Source organism: Bombina bombina, chromosome 2 (genome assembly GCF_027579735.1).
Source record: "Bombina bombina isolate aBomBom1 chromosome 2, aBomBom1.pri, whole genome shotgun sequence".
In the NCBI taxonomy this organism is placed as follows: Eukaryota; Metazoa; Chordata; class Amphibia; order Anura; family Bombinatoridae; genus Bombina; species Bombina bombina.
The window spans coordinates 992,928,450-992,953,411 of record NC_069500.1 but is presented as its reverse complement, the minus strand read 5'-3'; the positions used below and the strand labels follow the sequence as shown (position 1 = coordinate 992,953,411).

The window sequence follows — 24,962 nt, the reverse complement described above, 5'->3', positions numbered from 1 at the left end:
AGAGAATTGTTGGTCCTGAACAGGACACAGCCAGTAAGACAATCAGCAGGGGTAGTGGGACAACCACACAAATCACTGCTTGTGCTCAGCTAAGGAACTGTAATGCTTGTGGCTCCAGAGCAGGACTTCACCCATGTGTATAAATATTTTGTGGGGGTTAAACACATATGGCCCAATTCTAAAAAAATGACAAGCATGGAGAGATATCAGCTTATTTTACTGAATAAATGTCGCTCCTTAACATACAGCATATTAGTGAACTCCCTTTAATGACATGCACAGTTTCTGAGGTAAAATTGCCTTTAAAAAATACCTGAGGCCTCATAATACTAACGAAGCATCTTATAGAATCCCAGCAGATCAGAGCTTTAGAGAATCTAGCCAGTAGAGTCTGATTGTTGTCTGCTTGTGAAAATGTTCTAACAAATCAGAGTATTTTGTTTCTGTACCACAATTCCCCTTTCAGTATGTCAGTAGCATTCCAGCCTTTCTGAAGTTAGCAGAACAAGCACAATTTTCTGATGTGTTTACTGTTAAAGCATATATTTTTTTTAAATGTATATTGCAATGTTGTTTTATTCTCCTTAACTGAAGCATTTACAGTTTAATTACATTTTTTATAGAACAATAGGGATACCTAATATGAGAGCACCTATTTTTTGAGAAATATATCTTAAAAAAATATTTGGACAACATAGAAAATGTTGTTATAGTTTCAGTCCAAAAAGAAAATTTGATAAAAATTACCTCTATAGATGGTTACTAAAAATTGTATTATAGGGTTGCAGCTGCTTATAAATAATAATTACTACTAAACAGAAAACCATTCTAAACACAATGTAAAACAATAGTTGATACTTGCACTTGAAAAGCTTAAGCATGGAAGTCTCTAAGCTACAAAATAGCAAACTGCAGTCCAAACACAGAGTCACCGGCTGGTGTATCCTCCAGAAACCAGTACGTGTTTCAAGAAGAAATCTTCTCCATCAGGTGATTTGTCCTTGAAACGTGTAGTGGTTTAAATGTAACGCTTTTTACGGATAGATACAAAAAAAGTGCACATATACTTTTTTAATAGCAAAGATGACATATATGGCATTTGATTAGCTAAAGACTACCATCACTTAAATTCACAGTCTATACCTTAGTTATCTTAAAAGTCTTACCTTATATTAAGTGCAAATATCCTCCTGCACCCCTGTCTATATTATGCAGCAGGAACAGTAAAAAGATATTTTAAAATTAATATTTGTTTCTGGTCACTTTGAAATGGCTGCCAAGCTCCGCCCACCGATGACATCACAATTTGGGCCACAACTAGGCACCCTGCTGAATAGCATTGAAAGTCTGTTGAATACAACTAATGAGTCTTTTGTGAGTAGTGAGCGTTTTATGCTTCCCGGATTGTCATCAGTGGGCAGAGCTTGGCAGCCATTTCAAAGTGGCCAGAAACAATATTAATTTTAAATAACTTTTTTACCATTCCTGCTGCATGATATAGAAAGGGTTGCAGGAGGCTATTTGCATAAGATAAGACTTTAAGATGCTTAAGGTTTAGACTGTCCCTTCAATGTAGGTACTCAAACTGGTTAACACAGCAAAAAACAAAATTGCTTTCTGAGCACACACAAAGCATTGGATAGTAATTTTTCTTGTACGTTTCTTACAGGGGGAAAAAGGGTCTGTTGGTGACCCAGGACCAAGAGGACCCTATGGTTTACCTGTAAGTCATAGTTTTTGTCAAATAGTTATCAGATGTTTATCTTTGATACATTATACATTTTGAGGTACATTTTTTATTCATTTTGAAACATTACAAATATGTTGAGGTTTATATATCTCAGATTATTGAGCCATTTTCTATTCACTGGCTGCATTCCCATAAGAAGAAGCTTTTATTGAGCTATTCAGCCGGCCCTCTAATGGCACTTCCAGGGAATACTGTGGTTAAATATATCTTTTGTTTATTGCTATAGCAACCCCAAACTATAAAGGTGCCAGATGCCCTGAATGTACAAAATGGTGCCTTTTTTTTTTTTACATATATAGCACTCTATGCAGGACATGGAAAGAGGTAAAGGACTTAAACATAAGATTTACAAAAAGGTTGAAAATAAGCATTATAAAATAAGTTTGCCAAATTTTACTTCTTCTCCCTTGATATTTAACTTTGTGGTCAACTTTTTTGCACCCACACATTTTATATCTAGTCTGCGTCCACTGGTCTCTGAAATATTGGGTTAAAATGAACGGATTACAACTCTGGATTTTTTATTGAAAAGGGTAAAAATCTATGGAGAAAGGGCACCATAACTAGTGTAAAAGGGACACAGAAAGGTAATGAGTACAGGAGACATAGTCAAAGATGAAGAAAATCCCAATAGAAAGAAGGACACATGGAAGATGAGAAATAATAGGGACTGGCAGAGACCAAGGGCAAGGAGTCAGGTGCAATGAAAAATTAAAGGACAAACATAGATGACAAATTCAAGGCAATGGGGACGCAAATATATGAGTGACACATAGAAGAGCAAGGAACAGCATACTGGAGGCATCCGCAAGAGTCCCTGTTGTAGGTATAGTGGAATGGAAAGAAAAACAATTCACTAATAAACCCTTTCATTTCAAATATTGCTCTTAAATCAACTTTAACTTAAATAACTAAAGTCAACTTTAACTGCTAATCTTTTAAAACACACTCTACATTATTTATACATTTAGCTCTTCTGACAAACCAACAGATAAGAGGTAATTGCACTCCAGAATGTTAATTCTCCTTGAACTTGACTTTAGGTTATATGTATCTGAATGACTAGGGATGGGGAAATGTTTTAAAAGGGATGAATGTTGGCCTAAAAGCTCAAAGTAAATAAAATCACTATCAAATATTCAGATGCTACATTCAATATTTGATTGTTATTTATTCTATAAAAACATGTTAATGTGAGAACAAATGTGAAAGGGAATATTTGTTCTGTCATTTAAATTTCATAAAGCAGATATTATCTCATCCATATTAATGATGTACAAGGAACCAATCGAGAATCTTCAAGACTCTTAAATCATTCTAAACATCTGTGTAATATTTTTCAGGGGAAAGATGGAGAACCTGGTCTAGACGTAAGTAATTTAGTAATTTATTCATGGGAAAACTATGAATACATTTATGTGCATGTTTCATGTGTGCACCTTTAAAACATTTCATTTTCATACAATTTTATTTCTCATAATTTCTTAATTTTTCATATTTTCATTATATTTGGCCATCACAAATACACAAACTTACTATTGGTTAGTTGCAAATATATTAAAACAGTTTTGAGGATACGTATATAAAGAAAATCAAACTAAAATGTAAGGTTAAGTACTTAGTTCACACTGTGAGAAAATATAATTTTTACTTTCCATACAAAAGCCAACTGTGGAGGAACCATAGAACTTGTATTTTGCATCCCCCAAATATAAGACATAACAAAATGCCTAGCAGATATTTAACATCTTGAGTGCAAGTTAGTACCAACTGTGGAAAAAAAGAATATAAATCCATACTTGAAAATGTGTGTGTGTGTGTTTATATATATATATATATATATATATATAATATATATATATATATATATATACTAATTCTTACTCGACTTAGACTAGTGGACAGACTAGTGGACTATTAGAAATTACCAGTCCCATTTCTCTGTGTGTATGTACTGTATGTGTATAAAAAAAATAAAAATGATATATATATATATATATATATATATATATATATATACAGGCACACACATGAATCCTGGTAGCAAAGGAACGGTGGGATTTAAATCTTGACTCATAGTTTTTCAACTTATTATCTGCAATAACTTTAAACCAAGACATAAAGAGTACTAACCCTAATCAATATAGTGCATGACTATTAGCCAGTCAGACAAGGTTTTCTTGTATATTTTTTCAGGGCTTTCCTGGTCCTCGAGGAGAGAAAGGTGACCCCGGAGAAAGGGGAGAAAAGGTGACTTGAAGTGCTAATTGAATGCTAAATTTGCAAGCTGCTTTGTTATCTGTCCTGACCTTGTCCTGTGTGCCAATTTACACGTTGAATTGTTAATTTAGCAGCTCTAAATCTTCATTAATTTAACTGAAAATTTGTTGCCGCAAATGTTTAATGCATTGTCCAGCTTAGGTGTCCACATTCAATGTAAAGACCTAAACATATAAAGACTGCAATGTCCTCAATGTGTCCCCAGTAGTATTGTGCAATACTGCACTCTAATATTACTGGGTGTCCAGGGTCATGTGTGTCTGCAGGTGGCTAACAGGGAGCAAATCCTTCTGGAATTTAGTTCTTTATATCTAAGCATTAGAGTTCACTTGAATTGCTCTTTTAATGCCTGTGAGCCACTATTTTAAAATGATACTCAACTACAAATATTGTGTTTGGGGTTTTTTTTTTTTTTATTGCTCCTCCCATGGATTTTTTTGTGTGGATGCCCATAATGACTGCTATTTTCGTGGTAAGGTTAGGGTTGAGATTTGATCTAGAGTGAAGGTTAACCCATCAGATGTCAGCTCTTCACCAGTACCACTCTAAGGGTTAAAACCAATTAATTAAAATTTAGGGGTAGATTTATCAAGCAGCGGATGAAACTGAAGTTAAGAAGCAGCAGTCTTAAGACCACTGCTCCTTCACCTCTGAGGTGACGGACAGCAATCATCCCAATCGAATACGATCGAGATGATTGACACCCCCTGTTAGCCCCCGATTGGCCGTGAATGTGCAGGGGGGCGGTTTTGCACAAGCATTTTTACGAGAAATGCTTGTGCAATGATAAATGTTGACAGCACATGCTGTCGGCATTTATCGATGTGCGGCAGAAATGATCCGCTACAGCAGATCATGTCCGCCCACACAATGATAATGTGTGTTTACTTTTTACGTAATCCGACAGTTAATATTTGTGCTTTGCTTTAAAAGAGATCCTGAGATTTTCTCTGCAAGATTTTCAATGCAATATTATAGTTGAAGTGAAGTCATACATGCAATTAGAAGATTCAGTGTAGAAAAAAAAATAGTTTCTCTCTAATTATTTACTTAATTTGCTACTATACGTATTTATTTTTTACAGGGAATCTACAACTTTAATGTACTGTGTTACACATTAAAAAAATAGAAAATCTGCTCGAATTTTCTTTTAACAACTGGCAATTAGCCAACAGGAGATATTATTTTTTATTATAACATTACATAAAGTGTACCTGAGGCATTTTTTCTTACTTTATACTTATAGCTTCCCATGCTATTTTGTGGCAGGTTAAATCTCATTGTAATGAGCAAACACACAACTTGCCCAGGCACATAAACAAGTAAAACATGTAATTAAATTAAACACCATCAAGTGAAATTTTTGCTGCTTCATTGTATGTAATTTCTTATCTTATACAGAGCAATGCAAACAAACCAGTCTTAGTGACCGAAGATACACATAAAGGCAAAAAGTGCACAGGGACAGAAATATATGTCTTAAGAACTGACTTACAGCATATACAGTATATTCCTCAACACCATGATTTCTGCAAGGTTGAGGTGCTACACCATTTCTTTGCTTTAGTATACATAAGAGAGCAAACAATGGGAGAGGCAGTAAAACAAGCTAGAACAACAACAAGCCCATACAAATAACTAGGTTATCTCTAGATTATATCAGGAAAAACTAAACAATATCAAATTAAATCAAACTCCAGGTTTGGATGGAATACACCCAAGGGTTCTAAGGGCACTGCATAACCAAACCTCTGTTCTTAATTTTTCAAGACTTGTTTTCCTCAGCATGGTACTCCAGGACTGCTGTAAAGCTGATGTGATGCCTCTTTTTAAAATGGTAAGCAGGGCAGATCCAGGAAGCTATAGACCAGTAAGCCTGACACTAATAGTGGGGAATATACTGGAAGGTATTTTAAGGTAAAAAAATATTCAAGAGTATATTTGTGAAAAACAAGATGATGTGTTCAAATCAGCATGGCTTTATGAGAAATAGATCATGTCAAACAAATTTTTATTAGTGATTATGATGAAGTAAGTGTCATGCCCATACCCAGGATTGAAGTTGGGACTCCTGGATTGCAGCTTGTTGCCTTATCTTTGAGTCAGTTGGCAAGGGGCATCCCTTGGAGACCTGTTGCCTGCACTGGCTGTGCTCTTTAGCTCCATATGCCTGCCAGCTGCAGGCAGTTACCATATCAGCACTACTATAAAGGCTATTTCTCAGACCACACCCTGCCTTGACATTGTGGTTCATTGTTTTGTGTCTCAGTTCTGCCTTCTGGTTTCCTGCTGTTTTCTCCTGGCATATGAACTTGGCTTGTCTAGGGACCATTCTCCTGGATTTCCCCTGTGTTTGGTATATGATCAGACTGCTTCCCTGGTATACTGAACTTGGCTTGTCTTCTGACTAGTCTTCTGGATTACACCTGTGTTTGGTGATTGATCAGACTGCTCCCTGATATTCAGGCCCTTGGCTTTTCTTCAGACTATTCTCCTGTTATCAGACTGTCACAGCAGTACCAGTGTATCCAGTGTACTGCTGTGTCTCTCTAGGGCAGTAAAAATACTACTATCATTAGGGGTATAATACATTAATGCTAGGCAAAAGAAAGAATCAAAGTATAAAGCCTATTTTTCACTATGCATGATTGTCCAATGTTTGGTATTTGCCTTTCAACCAGTGGTAGTGTCTTTACTAGGGTTTATTATAATATATGAACACAAAAGTACTAAATAGTTTATATTACATTCGCTAAAAGGGTAACCACAGAAATGTGGTGAATATAACATGTCTAGGTAAAAGTGTGTTGTATAAAAGGAAATTCTTCGGTTACTATAATTAATTTAATCTAAATATTACAAATGATGGGGTGATCTATTTAACTACTGTAACACTTGTTGGCACACAGGAAAGTCGTAAGCAATTTTAACGAGCTTGTAATATTAGAAATGGTTATCTGAAACACAATGACGCTGTCTCTATTTAGCTGCTTTAAGAAATAGATTTTACCATTTTATTCCATAACTGATTTTTGTTTTTCATTCTTCTGCCATGTCATATTCATGTGTTATTTGTGAAAAACCATGTGTTTGTGCTTCCTTGAGAATGCCTAATGTCTTGATTTACCTGTTTCTTTCCAGAGATGCATTCCCTTCTCCTACTTCAACTTCTGCTATTATTCCCTGCAACTTCTCCTCCTTTAATTTTGTTTCCTTAAAACAAAGCCTCCCTTTAGTGACTTAACAGGTTTATTTGTGAGATAGCTGCTCAGTTCAAGTTAAAGAGAATGTGGGTTGAATTATGAGTAAATCCACTTTGTAGCACTGTAAAGTGCGCTTTCAACTGTGCAACAATCTCTAAATAAATACCCCCTCTTACCCTTGACTGCTATGCAGTGTTAAACTAATTTGTGGTGTTTCCCTCCCTTTCTATTAGTATATATAACTGTATATATATTGTTTCCCCTGTTTTATTTAAAAAATAATACCAACATATCAATGATGGGTATGAAAGACATTTATCTCCATCTTCCACAATTCTCAAAATATGGTATACATTATTGTTATTGTTTTATTTTTGGAACCATCCTAATTTTTTTTAAATAAAAAAACATACAGAGCGTTTCTGCCGGCGGCAAAAAAACGATACTCAATATAATTCCTTACTTGGGTCTCCAAATCAGTCAAAAACAATTTGTAATTACTAAAATGGCTTCTTTTAGGTGTCTGATAAAAAGTCCCTTATTTCCTCAGCTCAGATAAAAATAAAGTTGCAGACCTCATAGGGAAAGACCTCTCTGAATTGTTTAAGAAATTGGGGTGAACATGGAAGTCCCTTAAACAATAAACTGCTTCCATAGAAAGTACTGGGTTATTTAAAATGCAGAATCTCAAAGAGGGCAGTAAGATTAACATGGGAACACTTGATATTCCCAAATCAAACTGCAATGTTTAAGTACTTCAGAGAATATGATGAAAGCTGGTTGAGCACACACAACCCTGTCTACCCTGTTCAGTGACACAGGCTCACTTCACATGTGACAAATGATGAGGATATCCAAAAGATACTTATAAAAATATAACATATTTTCTTAATTTAGTATCTGAATGTTACCTACACTGCTGTACACAAAGAACAAAATCCAAACCCTAAATAGATTACATCATAAAATACAGTACAAAGTATACTTAATACAATGTAAAAGAAAAATATGAAGTCTAAGGTGGATACTTAAGTACAAACTTTAAATATAAACAAACTCAGACTTCATTGTGTAATTATTTGTACTCTATTTCTATATTTGTGAACAAAAAAATAGAGGAGTATAACTCAAGGGGTCTCATGATCAAAAACTTACTGACATGAAGAGACATCAAAGAAAAGGTTTGTTTTTTTAGCATTATATTGTAATGTAGATGTCTATGCTTCACATCCAGAACCCTACATAGCAAGATAAACAGCTCTCACAATCAAATTCTACTTTCTAATATTATTTGAGGGCCCTCACGGTACTGATGAGACTTGGTAGACAATCTTGACAAAGCAAAGAGCTTTAGATAACTAAACTAAAAATTTTATTTTGATCATCAGGATCCTAGTGACAGTCAAAATTGCATTTTTATAAACCTCTCCTCTGAGGGTATTTGTAGTATTGATTAATTATTTTCAGATGGATCTCTCATCTAAGCTGTAAACTTTTTGAGAGTCTACCTCACTCATTTGTAAGGAATTATAACTGAGTGTTTCTGTTTTGTTTTTCTTGGGAGAACCCTTTTAACAAAATCTTCTAACACTCAACACTATGTGTGTTTTTTTTAGAGACCTGTAAATAACAAAACCTGCTTTAATAAATTAAAATGTTTACCTTTTTGCCTTCACACAAGAAGAATCTTCTTTGCAGGGCAATTGAACTACTTTTTCTATTCATCTCAAAGCAGAGCTGTCCTCAGCATTAGAAAGCGTAATTGGTAAATGTCACTTCAAGCCCTCCATTGGATAAAATATTTGATTCAAGCCATATTTTTTTTGTCCAAATCATTGCATCCACAGGGGGAAAAGGGAAAGAAAGGCAAAAAAGGGCCTAAAGGGGAGAAAGGAGAACAGGGTGCTCCTGGATTAGATGCACCTTGCCCGTTGGTATGTCTTAGTAAACTGATCAAGTTGCTGTTATTCTAATGTGACGGAAATGAGCAAACATTTAGCACTCAGGTATGCTATGTGGTCTGCTAATATTATATCCTTTGAGATAGCAAGAGATTGAAATCAAGAAGTGAATGTCTACCGCCTTCTTTTCGGTGACGTTTGAAGTATTCATAAACTTCGTAATTGTTCCGTCTGTGCAAGTAGATCTCAGTTAAATATACCTCAGCTAAATAAAATCATCACTGGTAAAATAAGCATATTATTGCTTCCTGTTATAACCACTTTGCATGCCTAAACCTGGTGCATACTTTTTTGCTCATTTCCTTATTTTTTTCCTTTTATTTTGGTTTTAATACAGGTGAGTTAGCACTGAAGGTTTATCATTGTAAGTAACACTGCAAGTTAATCTTTACAAACAGGGTTTCCGTGGATTAAAGGGGGAAAAAGGGGAACCGGGCCAGCCTGGCCTAGATGGGCTGGATGCCCCTTGCCAATTGGTACAGTATTTATCTTTCCTATCGACCCTGCATGTTAGTCATTGTCTTATTAACACCCAATGCAAAGGAAGATTTGCATTACAAACAATTTGCATGCTCCTGCATGAATGGAGTTTCTGCTGTACTGGTAAACAAGAGATCTTCCTATCCTTTTTCTAATCCATCCACATGCTCATGCCGTCTGTCCTTCAACCATATTTTTCCTCAGAATATTTTAGTAGCAAGCAAGTGTTTGCCCACTTAAACACATATAACCCTGCAGTTAAATGGATAACCACTGGAAATAATCTACTTTAGCAGCTTTTTACCTGCAATTCAGATAAAACTTTATCGACAATCAACAATTTATAGAGTCAATTTATCTAGAGAGGTAATAGCCTGCAGCCCGATCCCTCTCATCCTTCTTATATTTACACCCTTCAAAATAATGTAATAGTTTCCCTCTCAAACTTACTGGACTTTTCCTGCAGTTATTTCCAAAGCTTCCTCTCCTCATCTCAGCATGAATCTTTAAGTCCTGCCCATACTAAAAAATATACTAGTAATCCCTTCCTTGTACCAATATGGCAAACACAAAAAATGGTCAGAGAATATGCTATTTTATTCCCAGTCAAATTATTGAGGGAACAAAATATATACATTCAAGAAGTTGAGTAAGTTTACAAAATTGAATAGTTCAATGGTTTGTTGTATGTCTGTTTTGTTATTTCTCCAGAAACAAAAAGAAGGTAGAGTATCGAATTTATGTGTTTTATGTCATACAGAAAATATAGGGCCACATTCTTAGTACACTACTGGGGAAAAATGGAGCATGCAAACTGCACAAAAACATATCTGTTTTATATGTCATTGAAATCTGGAGAATGTCATTTTTATCTGGAGAATACTGATTACATGTTGATTTGAAAGGCACTATTACAGATTAAATAATATTGTTATTATTTATGTAAAATAAAGAGATTGGTCAACAGTTTTTAATAATTGTATTATTATATGTCTCAAACAGCACATCATAAAAAAAATCTATCAGTTCACCCTGGGAGACCTTTTTACGAAACATAAATACACAAACACAATAAAACCAACTTGGCAGTAAATTATAATGAGTAATCAGCTGACAAAGCATATTCACATGTACTTTTCAGTAAAACAATTCTGTGAATGATGATGAAGAGTTTTTTTTTATTACATACATCATTATATTATCACAGTTAACAGTAACCTCTAGATAAAAAGGGCAGGTCATTTTAGTCACCAGCTCATGAAACCAGCCATGTACATTTCTTAAAAACAAATGGCTCATCCAAAAGCTAAGATAGGTTGGTGTGAGTGTGCTGCTGCTGCATGGAATGATGTCAGAGGTACAACCAGAAAATGAAACCCCCAATTTGGTGACAGATGGCAAATTAGAGAAGTGAATTAGGTTTAAAGCAATTCGAATAAAAGACATAAACTAATGCACTTCAAGCACCTTGGATTGCAATGTTTACAGATATCCTTGTGTTTACAGATATTCTTAATACTTAATAGGATGTTCTTGAGACATAGAGGCCTGGAGCCAACTACAAACATATACTTTCATTATTTTTGTTTCAGCTGCTGTGCACCGGATATCATATTTTTTTTTTTTTTTTAAGGACAGGGAAAAGATACATAGCGCATTTTTGACAGGAATAGATACATTTTTCTCTGAATAATTATATATCAAATAAGGTGAACAGAAATCTGTCATGGTGGTCCTAACCATAACATTTCGGGTGCACAAATTTAATCAGAAAGCTAAATATTAAGGGCTAGATTACGAGTAAAGTGTTAACGCTCCCACTCAAGCGTTAACTGCACTAGAAGTTCAGATTTTTGCGCTCATCGTGTTGTTCTGGCATTATGAGTTGAAAGTAAACTGTTTTTGCTCATGCACTAACCCAATGAGCGCAAAAAGCCGAACTTTTATCAAATGCGCATTCACATATTTCCCCATTGAAGTCAATGGAGCAAAAAAGTGGAAAAAAAACCTACCTATTCATATTTTCATGTCGGTTTAGCGCACATGAGAATATGCGATCGGGTTTGCGCGCGAGTAGGGTGTTAGGTTTTCTTTCCACTTTTTTTGCTCCATTGATTTCTATGGGGGAATACGTGACCGCACAAGCAATATTCTAAGTTTGTCTTTTTTGCACTTGTCGAGTTAGTGCGTGAGTAAAAACAGTTTACTTTTAACTCATAATAACAGTGCATCCCGACAAGTGCAAAAAGCGAACTTCTAGCGCAGTTAACGCTCAAGTGAGTGTGTTAATTCGCACTCCACTCATAATCTGATTATCACCTCACTCCATAAGAGATCAGATTTTTGCAAGAGAAGACCAACAATCCACCTTAACCTAATGCTTGTAGGTAGAACATCCCCATAATTATTTAAGGGAATTCTGGATTTAGAACAAACTTTATCCATGCTGGTTTACCAGAAATATGAATGTGTAAAAATGAAAAACAGGCAACTTTGAGGTGCTGGCCTCCCTTTAAAGGGAGAGTATACCTATATGTTTCTACCCTTTAATTTATTTCCAATTATCCATTTTACCTGCTGGATAAATAATAATAGGTGATTTTGCCTGTGGTATTCCTATCTATACTAAAAGTTTCTTTTAGGCTAAAGAAAAGCTTTTTAAACATAGCTAGCAGAAGAAATTAGAGATAAGCAATAGAATTTTAATTTTCAATTGTTCTGTCTAAGTATTGGACTTTGGTTTACAAACAGAGACACTATAACAAAGCAATTGTGTGTACAGAAAGGATTAAACAATTGTAACCTGATTTCCCTGAAAGCTCCACCCATTTTGATGTGTTGTGGTTTCAAAGAGCAAAACCAGCTATTTCAAAAATAAACAAAAAGGAATACTTTAAGATACATTTTATACTCTGCAGCTGGTATAACAAGTCATTAGAAACACATTAAAATAAAAACAATTTTACAGTACACTGTCCCTTTAAGATCGAACATTTTAGACTTTTTTATTGCTACTAAACTAAGTCCTAGGTGCTTGTTGTTGACAATATTTTGCCATGAGCATCATTATAATTAAAAGGTGGTTCACCTGAAAGCCAAGCTTCTGATTGCCAATATTTTTTAATAATACAAGTCTGGGTGTTCCTCTGATTAAGATGATATGGATTAGTTGGTAAATTGTACAAGTAAATTAAACAAAATCCTTATGCATAGCTTCAGTAAGTGACTTATCATATTTTGATTTCATGTTAATGATTTTTATAGTAAGTAAAATGCAGCTATAGTGTACTATAACCATAGTTTAAAATAAATATTTTATTTCCTAATTTCTCACATATTTTAATTTGTGATCTTGCATATTTCTATGTTTAAAACAGGGACCTGATGGACTTCCAATGCCTGGCTGTTGGCAAAAGGTAAGCCCAGGCTTATTATATAATTAAATTATAGACAACTCTAATTGGAGTGCTGACTAACCATGTTCTAGTTATAGTGCATGATTCCTTCTAATAAATTACCTGGCTACTTGGTTCTTACATAAATGGTCTGATTTTTTTTTAAGAATTATGCTGTTCAAATCAGCCTGTTTTGAGTTTTCAGAATGTATGAAAACTCTACAAAAATAAAGGATATCAAAATGTAGTCCCTCTGGACCACAAACATTACAGAGTTTTTTTTATATCTTTTCCTTATGAGAGGCAGTTATTTCATGTTACTATTTTCATTATATTTTCCCTCTTATTTACTTATTTATGAAACCCTGAGCATATTCTGAATGTCACAGAACTAAGCTGAATCATCCATTTGATAATTATGTTCAGCTAGTGAATTAATTGCCTCATGTTCTGATTACCAAACCTTGTAGTGGTAATATGTACAATAGCAGTAAATTATTATGGTTTAGATTACAAGTGGCATGCTAATGTTAGCAGGCGCATGATATTAAAAATATTGCGCCCACACTGACTTGTGCACTTTGACAAGTTGAAAGTTAATGCAAACAAACGAGCGAAAACTACATTTGTGCACATTGGGTTAGCGCGACTGAAGTCCTCTCATAAAGGGTTATGGCTAAATAAAACGTTGCACCAAACCCAACATAATTACATTAAAATAAAGTGTTGCACTATACACTATCTAATAAAATTATTTACATAAATATTGAAAAAAATAATTATAAGGGTTAAAAGTTATATGGTATATGGCAAGGTATTTGAATAGAAAGGGCTATAATGGATATATACATACATGTATATACATGTATGTGCATTTTTGTATATATACATATGGATATATGTGTATACATGGGTATTTATGTTTGTATGTGTATATATGTATTTACATACATATATACATCTATAAAAACATATATACACATCAGTGACGTGCAGTGATGTCAGAGGCTGGTGAGGCAGTGGCTAGGATATGCCTTCATTCTTTAGATATCCTTTGTTGAAGAAATAGCAATGCACATGGGTGAGCCAATCACATGAGGTATCTATGTGCAGCCACCAATCAGCAGCTACTGAGCATATTTAGATATTATTTTCAACAAAGGATATCAAAAGAATGAAGAAAATTAGATATTAGATGTAAATTGGAAAGTTATTTAAAATCGCATGCTCTTTCTAAATCATGAAAGAAAACATATGGGTTTCATGTCCCTTTAAATGGTGTCTTGGAAAACTGGTCAACTTAGTAAACATCTGATTTTAGTCTAAAGGATTGTAACAGAAACTCTTGCCAGATAACAAAATGCTTGCTCTGATTATGAGATCTAGAAATCCATGCCCAATTAAAATATATGTTTAAAACATACTTTTTACTTTAATGCTGCAATCTATGCTTATAGATTATTTCATTATTCGGTAAATATAAAAAAATCTTGATCCAGTGGTGGCTGGTGAAATTTAAAGATGGTGGGGCGCTTGACCCCCACCCCTTTAAATAAAGCCACACCATCAGATGGCACTACCAATTCATTAATTAAATAAATAAAAGGTAGACAGAAACACAGAAAAGCACTCGGGGGAGAGGGAGAGAGACACAATCACACACAGAGGGTTAGAGAGAAAGAAAGAGAGGGAGAGAGACACAATCATACACAGAGGGTTAGAGAGAGAGAAAGAGAGACACAATCACACACAGAGGGTTAGAGAGAGAGCGAGAGAGACACAATCACACACAGAGGGTTAGAGAGAGAGAAAGAGAGAGAGAGACACAATCACACACAGAGGGTTAGAGAGAGAGAAAGAGAGAGAGACACAATCACACACAGAGGGTTAGAGAGACAGAAAGAGACACAATCACATACAGAGGGTTAGAGAAAGAGAGACACAATCACACACAGAGGGTTAGAGAGAGAGAGAAAGAGAGACACAATCACACACAGAGGGTTAAAAAGAGAGAAAAAGAGAGAGAGACACAATCATACACAGAGGGTTAGAGAGAGAGAGAGAGAGAGAGAGAATCACACACAGAGGGTTAGAGAGAGAGAGAAAGAGAGAGAGAGAGACACAATCACACACAGAGGGTTAGAGAGAGAGAAAGAGAGAGAGACACAATCACACACAGAGGGTTAGAGAGAGAGAAAGAGAGAGAGACACGATCACACACAGAGGGTAAGAGAGAGAGACAATCAGACACAGAGGGTTAGAGAAAGAGAGAGACACAATCACACAAAGGGTTAGAGAGAGAGAGAGAGAAAGAGAGAGAGACACAATCACACACAGAGGGTTAGAGAGAGAGAGAGAGAGAGAGAAAGAGAGAGACAATCACACACAGAGGGTTAGAAAAAAAGAGAGAGACACAATCACACACAGAGGGTTAGAGAAAGAGAGAGACACAATCACACACAGAGGGTTAGAGAAAGAGAGAGAGACACAATCACACACAGAGGGTTAGAGAAAGAGAGAGAGAGGCAATCACACACAGAGGGTTAGAGAGAGAGAGAAAGAGAGAGAGACACAATCACACACAGAGGGTTAGAGAGAGAGAGACACAATCACACACAGAGGGTTAGAGAAAGAGAGAGATACACAATCACACACAGAGTGTTAGAGAAAGAGAGAGAGACACAATCACACACAGAGGGTTAGAGAAAGAGAGAGAGACACAATCACACACAGAGTGTTAGAGAAAGAGAGAGAGACACAATCACACACAGAGGGTTAGAGAAAGAGAGAGAGAGACAATCACACACAGAGGGTTAGAGAAAGAGAGAGAGAGACACAATCACACACACAAAGGGTTAGAGAAAGAGAGAGAGAGACACAATCACACACAGAGGGTTAGAGAGAGAGAGAGAGAGAGAGACACACAATCCCACACAGAGGGTTAGAGAGAGAGAGAAAGAGAGAGAGACACAATCACACACAGAGGGTTAGAGAGAGAGAAAGAGAGAGAGACACAATCACACACAGAGGGTTAGAGAAAGAGAGAGACACAATCACACACAGAGGGTTAGAGAAAGAGAGAGAGACACAATCACACACAGAGGGTTAGAGAAAGAGAGAGACACAATCACACACAGAGGGTTAGAGAAAGAGAGAGAGACACAATCACACACAGAGGGTTAGAGAAAGAGAGAGAGACACAATCACACACTGAGGGTTAGAGAGATAGAAAGAGAGAGAGACACAATCACACACAGGGTTAGAGAGAGAGAGAGAGAAAGAGAGAGAGACACAATTACACACAGAGGGTTAGAGAGAGAGAGAAAGAGAGAGACACAATCTCACACAGAGGATTAGAGAAAGAGAGAGATACACAATCACACACAGAGTGTTAGAGAAAGAGAGAGAGACACAATCACACACAGAGGGTTAGAGAAAGAGAGAGAGAGACACAATCACACACACAAAGGGTTAGAGAAAGAGAGAGAAACACAATCACACACAGAAGGTTAGAGAGAGAGAGACACAATCACACACAGAGGGTTAGAGAGAGAGAGAAAGAGAGACACAATCACACACAGAGGGTTAGAGAGAGAGAGAGACACAATCACACACAGAGGGTTAGAGAGAGAGAAAGAGAGAGAGACACAATCACACACAGAGGGTTAGAGAGAGAGAAAGAGAGAGAGACACAATCACACACAGAGGGTTAGAGAGAGAGAAAGAGAGAGAGACACAATCACACACAGAGGGTTAGAGAAAGAGAGAGACACAATCACACACATAGAGGGTTAGAGAAAGAGAGAGAGACACAATCACACACAGAGGGTTAGAGAGACACATAAGGGATGAGAGAGTCAGAGGGGGAGGAAGAGAGACAGAGAGAGAAAGAGACCATGGGGGAGAACAACACATAAGGAGAGAGATGGATTGATAGAGAGAGAGAGAGAGAGAGAGAGAGAGACACACACACACACACACACAAGGGGGGGGGAGAGGGACCACTGCATTTTTAAGTAATAAAACAGCAGAGCTACAGAGAGTTCATAAAGTGAGACTATAAATTAGTGTGAAGTACAGAGGCAAGGTGCTGGGTGTAAATTTTGCGTAAACAAAATACAAAAACGATCCTTAAACTGCTGTAAAAGAGTAAAAAAACAAAAAACACTAAACCACATTCATTAAATTATCATTTTCACTATCAGAATCCCTTTCAGCAAAATCTAAGGTTGCACTGCAGTACTTACTTTAATAAAATGTGGCTAAAACACTGCAAGTCTCCATCACTTCCTGGCTGCTCTGTAAGGAAGTGACAGTGGAACATTCCACTGCACTTAGAGGGGTAGCACAGAACTCTCTTTTTCACTTTAGCAAAGCTTGCAGCTTCACAGGACAGCAACAAAATAAATTAAAGTTGTTTTTTTCCGTTTTTGTTTTGTTTTATATGATTTAACATCCAGCCCCAACCCTAAGTTCCACTTACTAATGCCTCTCACTGGATTGGTTCAGCCCAAATAGGACTGCCTCAAATAAGCAGTTATGGGCCATGCAATGATCTTAACCACTTTCATCCAGTAGGTGTCGCATGTTGTGTAATGGTGGGCAGACCTGCTTGTGCAACATGCAGCTGTGAAAAAAAAATGCTGGACAAAAAAAAATAGCAATTTTTTTTTTTTTTTTTTAAAGCCAATAAAAAAATATATATTTTTGCCCATATGAGAGGTGAAGCACTGCCTCACCTGCCTGATACACATGTATACATTATATACATATGTATATGTACATTGCAGTCCTTTCCACTCAAACACCTGAAAACAATACAAATCTTTTTTATTCAACTGTAATATTTAATCATGTGTTTCACTGTGTATGCATCATAAATATATTACATTCTAATGTTCTTTACATAGTGGAAAATGTTCTGTGATTACATATATCTGTATATACCTATATATATTAATTCATATATATATACTGTATATATATATATATATATATATATATATATATATATATATAGGTATAGATAGATATTATACAAAAAATACATTTTCTTCTATGCGAAGAACATTGGAATGTAAAATATTCATAACTACCTTTGAGTTAGAGATGTATGTCTAATGCGGTGTTGGGTTAGCGTGCAAGTGAAAAGTGTAAGTTTTTTCCCAGTTTGCACGCTCCATTAAAGTCTATATGGAGAAGAAGTTAACATAATTGCAATATCCAAAGTCATTGTTTGCAAGCGAACTAAAGTGCTAAATAGCGCGCTACTTGTAATCAAGCTCTATATGTGGTGAGGTGGTGTTACTGTCCCTCCTGTGCTTTCCTTATAGAACAGGGGCTCTTTAACTTTTAATTATTAAAGACCCTAATGGTTTGCCCAATATTACCCCCAGTTTAGAACTCCTGTTATAGAATTATTAACAATAAAACAACATACAAATAATAAAGAATCAATAAGACAAATGAGACAGTTGCATTTAAAGGAGCAACAAACTCGAAATATTTATATCATGCAAATGTTAATGTATCTATAGCTAAATAACACAACTCAAATTAGATTGATACCCAGATATACTGAGGCACTTAAATTCTGTGCTGCAGAATAATGGAGATAATATTAATGGGTATAAAATAGACTTGTTAAAAAAATCAATTCAAACACTTGTATAATTGTGTACACAGAGCTTCCTTTTCAGATGATTTGTTAGAGCACTGAAGGTCAATAAAGGTCTCTCATAGTGAATCAACAGAAAGCCGTCCCAATTTTTCCAAGAATATCGCTAACAGCTACTACTTGTGATCTTACAATTACTAAACATTTACCATTTGTGTCTTGTTCTCTTTTTTTGCAGTGATGAACCTAACCATGCAAGCATGAAGTTGTAAATATTAATCTCAAGTTTGTATTTATAGTTAAAAAAAAAAAATGAACAAATTAATTGAACTGAAATGTTTACATATATATGGTCTTCTGCGTGATCATGGTGCATCCGTTATTCACCTGCACAAGTTATTTGGCAGCAGTCATCACTTCAAGTGATCTCTGCAAAACTATGGAATATCTGCTCATAAGTTTGAAATATCACAATGTTTATTGCCAAATTTGCTTAGCTCACAAACTTTTTACATCTGGTTCTAAGATGCCATACAGGCAAGCATCATGCAGCCGTTTACATAACAAATGGAGCCAAAACTCAGAAGCTAGTATTAAATGTTTTGGGAACTGTTGACCTTTTTTGTGTTTTTGCAAATCAATGTCACTGTTTTTTTGCCATTGTAGCTGCTCATATGGACTAATGAAATGCATGAGTTTTGTGATCAAATGCTTGCTGTGTGGTTGAGCTTCAAACGCTATTTGATTGCTCGTTTTGACTTCTGAACCAGCCTTTTCAATGCATTCCATTATTTTATTTTTTTATTCCAAGGGAGTAACACCATGGCTTGTGGCCAAAAAGAGATAAAGGCAGCTGAAATAACAGAGTGCCAAAAAATGAAATTATTAAAGCTTGGAGACATATTACCCAATTTGCAGGTCTTTGGTCTCCTACTTGATGAGCCTTTACTGTACTTAGGCTTGTTGGTCCTGATTGTCTTCAGCAACTTTTTGTTCTATGCTACAAAAGATCTTCAGGAAGCAGAAGATGAACCTAAATTGAAGACAGGTTATGTCCCAGAGTTACAGTAAAGTTTGAAGTTGTCCGATGCAAGGCAGCATTCTGTGGTATGATGTAAATGCACAAGTGGTCAAGTCCCATTGAAAAGGGAAGCAAAAGACCAACTGGACTTTGTTAAAGAATAAAGTGGTCTTGGATAAAGAGATAATTATCTTAAAGAAGTATGAGAATATAAAATGATCTCATGTGTATGTGTTATTTAATTCTGCACAAACAGCACAAAAACATGGATATGTCCCATGTGGTATGTTACTTATAAATACTTTGCTTATTCATTTTTTTTCCAGTAATGTTTTTTGTGAACATTAAGATCTGGTTTTGCATCTAATATCTAAGCACAGTCAACTTGATGGGTACCAAAGGGTTTTTTTTGTTTATACAGTATATAATATATTGCTATATTGTCTTTGGATGTGGAAACCTTCCTTATATTAAGCAGCTACACCAAATTAATGTGTAGAGACTTTTGTTTGCAATCTAACCATTAAGCAAGCTGGTTACGAGGTGAGAATAGCTGCTCATGCAGTGGTTGAAGATGTAATATATTCTTAATTTCTATCTAAATATATGTTTGAAAAAGGAGAAAAAGAAAAAAATATGTCTGTTTATTTTTTTTAATTTTTTTTAAAGGAGACAGAAACACAAAATAGAGAAATTCTTATGGAGTGTTCTGTAATTATACATGTCCTATTTCAGATTTATATTTTACAGAATGGCTTACAACTACAGAACAGATATTTTAAAAGTTTATATTTGTACATCCTTAGCTAGGAAATGCTTGTGGCCTGATATTTTTTATTTGCCTAATTACCAGAAATATTTGAGAATTGCACAACTATGGTATACAGACTTCATAGCCCAGCATGGTTATCCATTAGTTTTATATCCAAAAAGCATGCAGTTCTTATTAGAGAGTAATCTGCTTACCTTACTCTCTGTAAAATGGTTGCATTAAATGTATGTTTAGAAAAAAACATTATCCATATTCTATGTAAAAAACTAAAACATTATTAATGTAGTGTTCAAAATCAGCATATCAAAATCCTGTGCTTAAATGAATATGAGAGACTTGGTATTGTTATCTAAAATATTAAATTATGCATAGTAAAGACATGCAATAAACATTCACATTATTCATTTTGCTTGCTTTTACTGTAAAATGCCTTGGTTTTGTGTAAAACAAATGCCCTTAGAAAGGCTAAAAAGCAAATACTGAGATGTATGTTTCCTTCAATATTCTATAAATTGGCTTCATACTACATAGCATTTGCTTAGAGCATTGGACAAACTGTTTAACAGCTTGCCCCGGGATATAAGATCAATGTGAGTTTTCAAATAGTAAATGCTCCTAAAATGTATGTTATGTATGTAGGCATTTACCAGTATTTAATTGCTCATATAAATTATACTAGTAGAAAAAAATATTTGAATATATGTTAATGCCCTAAATGACATATTCAGCTTTAAAATATAGAATCCCTGGGAAAAATATAAAACAAATGTACATTTTTTATTATGCTTAATTAAACACTTTATGATGGATTACATTGTAGGCATAATGCCCATTTAATAAATCAAGGCATGCATAAATGAAATTACCCATGAGCACTATATCTGTTTTCTTAAACAGTCAGTTATTACATTGTATTAGACAAAAGTTAATATATAAATATCAGAATAATCCGTGGTCGTTAATACTTATTCCTGTTTTGTTTTGTTTTTTTAATTCCACCTCACAGGAGCCCTCTAGAACTTCCACTAGGTATAACAGGCCTAGTCCATCCTAAATTTAGATGATTCAAAATGACTGAACATTACTTCCATATTAACATCCCTAATATTGCAATGTGGACCTATAATTTATACTTATTTATAAGGCTTTTTCATAATATTTTATTTGAATATTTATTCAGGAAAATACTTAAAAGCAAAATAAGCTAACATTTTATACAAAGTTACACTATATCTTACATAAGACTGAGACAAAAATGGGAAATGTTGAACATCCATTTTTACCTGTAGCCATTTTACAAAGATAAAAGCAGCACTATAACTGTTGTTTCTATGAAATACGTTATTTCGTATGAATCAGCAATCAGGTTATTGTTTAGGTATACAGACCTGAAATCCATTTTCTATATGGGTATTCTACCAAGCATTACACATCATTTTAAGCAAAGAAGATGGCCTTTATATAATAATGTCTAATTCCATGTAACCTTGCTTGGTTAAGTGGTAGATTTACTGCAAGATGACTTGTAGTTCTTTTGAACTAAACATAATTTTTGACAGTTCAGCTTCATATATGAGATGTAAAAAGCCACTGTCATCATTAAAGGGACATTAAGCATTAAACACTAAATACATTTTTTAAGCATAGTACTGAGGTTATACAATGCATCTCTCTGGTAATGAATGCAGTCATGTTGAAATCTACCTTTCACTGCATTCTATGACTGACTTGTTTGCACATGTGCAGCAACTTCAGATGCAGTGAAACCTAGGTTCCAAAATGTCAGAACCCATAATTAGATGAGAGTGTATGAAATGTATTTTGTAAACTGTTTAATGTCCCTAACGTTCAACATTCATTTTTTTTTTTAGCTTTACATTTTGCATTTTATCATTTTAGATATGCTCATTTTGGTGCAATTATATACTTATATCTTGTGTTAATTCAATATTTACTTTGATGTCATATAGTACCATTCCTTTGGTCATGTTGCTTCAAACATCAGTTCTGACATAGTGACCTTTTTATGTATATATTTGAGTTGCAGATTTCCTGCATTATGGTTTCATAGATGCAAAACCAATCATTATTCATTGTTTTATATTTATTTTGATATTATTTTAAAAATTTGTCAATTTTCTTTTTTTTCTCAAAAAACTGTAACACTATTTTCCTGTTTAATTGTATGTTTCTGATATGTGCAAGACCTCTTAATTCCATTGGAAAAGAACAATGCAGCCAAATTATTTTGGTAGGTTGTTTTGCAAAAGTTTGCCTATACTCAATATCAACATTTTAGGTGGATTTCTCTTTTCAAAGTTTGTTTCCACATAAAACTTGTTAACGCATTTTTTTTTTTAAAACTAGCTTTTATATTCATTCAGAAAACAACTTTTATTCACCTCAACTATTATTAGTTAGGTGCACTAGACATCTTTATTACCAATGTACTATATGAATTAATATTGTATGGTTAAAACCCAATAGATACTATTTCATCTCCATGCAAAACATAATCATTTAAAATCTAATGTTCTTAAAAACGTTTATATATATATATATATATATATATATATATATATATATATATATATATATATACAGCCTACGTGTTTATTGTGACTTATAAATGGTTCTTAGACCTGAAAATACATTTACATATTCACTATTGCATATCCCTTTACAAACTGAAAAACAATGGGTTTATGTATGATAGTTTAAACTTCTCTGGTTTGTTAAAAATGTAAAAATACAGTGAATCTGATAAACTGAGTAGATTTATTGAGGTGTGCTGTATTTTATAATACATTTCTAATGTATTCAGTAACTGTAAATGTGAATCACATTGAGGCATCTTCAGAAAATGATTGTAAAATAGTATTACGTTATTCAGTTTTCCACCACAAGGTGGCTCTGTTTAACATGCAATATGATCATATGGAATAGCGCATCAGGCAGCATTTGCGAATTATGTGTATGATATATTTCTGCATAGTTAATACATATCACTGCATAATTATGAACAATATTTATTTCTACACCTCTTTTTTTAAACCAAATAATGTGAGCATTAGTAAAATACTTTATCATATTCCAGCATTTTATGGCCTAAGTTACATTTAAGCTTATTTTTTTTCACACAATTTAGTGGTTAAATTTAAATCATTCAAATTACATTTGTGTTGCATTCAAATTATTCTGCCTCTTTAAAGGGATATGAAACCCAATTTTTTTCTTTCATGATTAAGATAGAGCATGCAATTTTAAGCAACTTTCTAATTTACTCCTATTGTTAATTTTTCTTCGTTCTCTTGGTATGATTTGTTTAATGAGCACTGCCGGTTGCTGACTGAACAAATCGGTGAGCCAATGACAATATATATATATATATATATATATATATATATATATATATATATAAATATATATATATATATATATATATATATATATGCAGCCACCGATCAGCAGCTACAACCTAGGTTCTTTACTGCGTCTGAGCTTTCCTAGATAAACTTGTCAGCTAAGGATAACAAGAGAAGGAAGTAAATTAAATACTAGAAGTAAATTGGAAAGTTGTTTAAAATTGGGTTTTATGTCCCTTTAAATAAACAATACTCAGTTATATTGTGTTCTATTACACTGATTTATCACCAATTTGTTAATGATATTTAAAATAATTCCACATATACATGTGCTGGCATCACCCTTAGAAAAAATAATCATTTTAACTAATTCATATTTTATCCAATACTATTAGGAATAAACAGATTCATATACCAACAGGAAACTAGCTGATTTGCTTAAACATATTTTAATTTTAAGACACTAATTAAAATAGCAGATTTAATTTTGATCTTTTTTTTTTCCCAAGCAAAGTTCTGAACAGCAATTTTTAGAAATACACATTTTGACATTTTCTTAATTTTCCTTAAAAATTTTAAACTAAAGCACAATCTATTAATAAGTATTCTCTGACACAGTAATCAAAATACTGTATTTTTTAAGCTTAAAAACAGAGGCTTTTAGTACTTACCTACAATTGACATATTTATAATAAGATAACATATTATTGTAATATAAAAAGTATATTATATTGTAAAATGGGATTATACTAGTAAATATATCTACATATCAAAAACCACAAACTCACAATATTTTCACAGAACCTTGAGATGTTTAGATACCTTTAGATTAATTCTTTTCTCTGTAAGCATATACATATTTATAACATATTTTTTAATACAAATAGTATCAGGTATTTAAAATGCTTAAAAAAATAATTCAGCTCCCAAAGAATGACATTTTTATTTCTGTTCATCTGATGTAAGGTTATAAGAAATCTCTAGGTATTTGACAGCTACGCACAGGACAGGATTTATTAATGTCTCTTTTTTAATTACTAGTAATTAAAGGGACAGTCTACAATATCATTTTTATTGTTTTAAAAGATAGATAATCCCTTTATACCCATTCCCCAGCT

The 24,962-nt window shown here is 34.1% G+C and overlaps 1 protein-coding gene across 1 annotated transcript in view; it reads left to right on the top strand.

The window, feature by feature from the left end:
• COL25A1 (collagen type XXV alpha 1 chain) overlaps positions 1–19,597 on the top strand; it is a 220,349-nt gene extending 200,752 nt beyond the window's left edge. Inside the window, exons 30-35 of the mRNA XM_053700184.1 lie at positions 1,670–1,723; positions 3,094–3,120; positions 3,947–4,000; positions 9,081–9,167; positions 13,052–13,090; positions 18,925–19,597. Coding sequence (XP_053556159.1) covers positions 1,670–1,723; positions 3,094–3,120; positions 3,947–4,000; positions 9,081–9,167; positions 13,052–13,090; positions 18,925–18,927 — 264 coding nt within the window. The 3' untranslated portion in view covers positions 18,928–19,597. The remainder of the gene's footprint in view (positions 1–1,669; positions 1,724–3,093; positions 3,121–3,946; positions 4,001–9,080; positions 9,168–13,051; positions 13,091–18,924) is intronic.
• Positions 19,598–24,962: the final 5,365 nt, after the last annotated feature.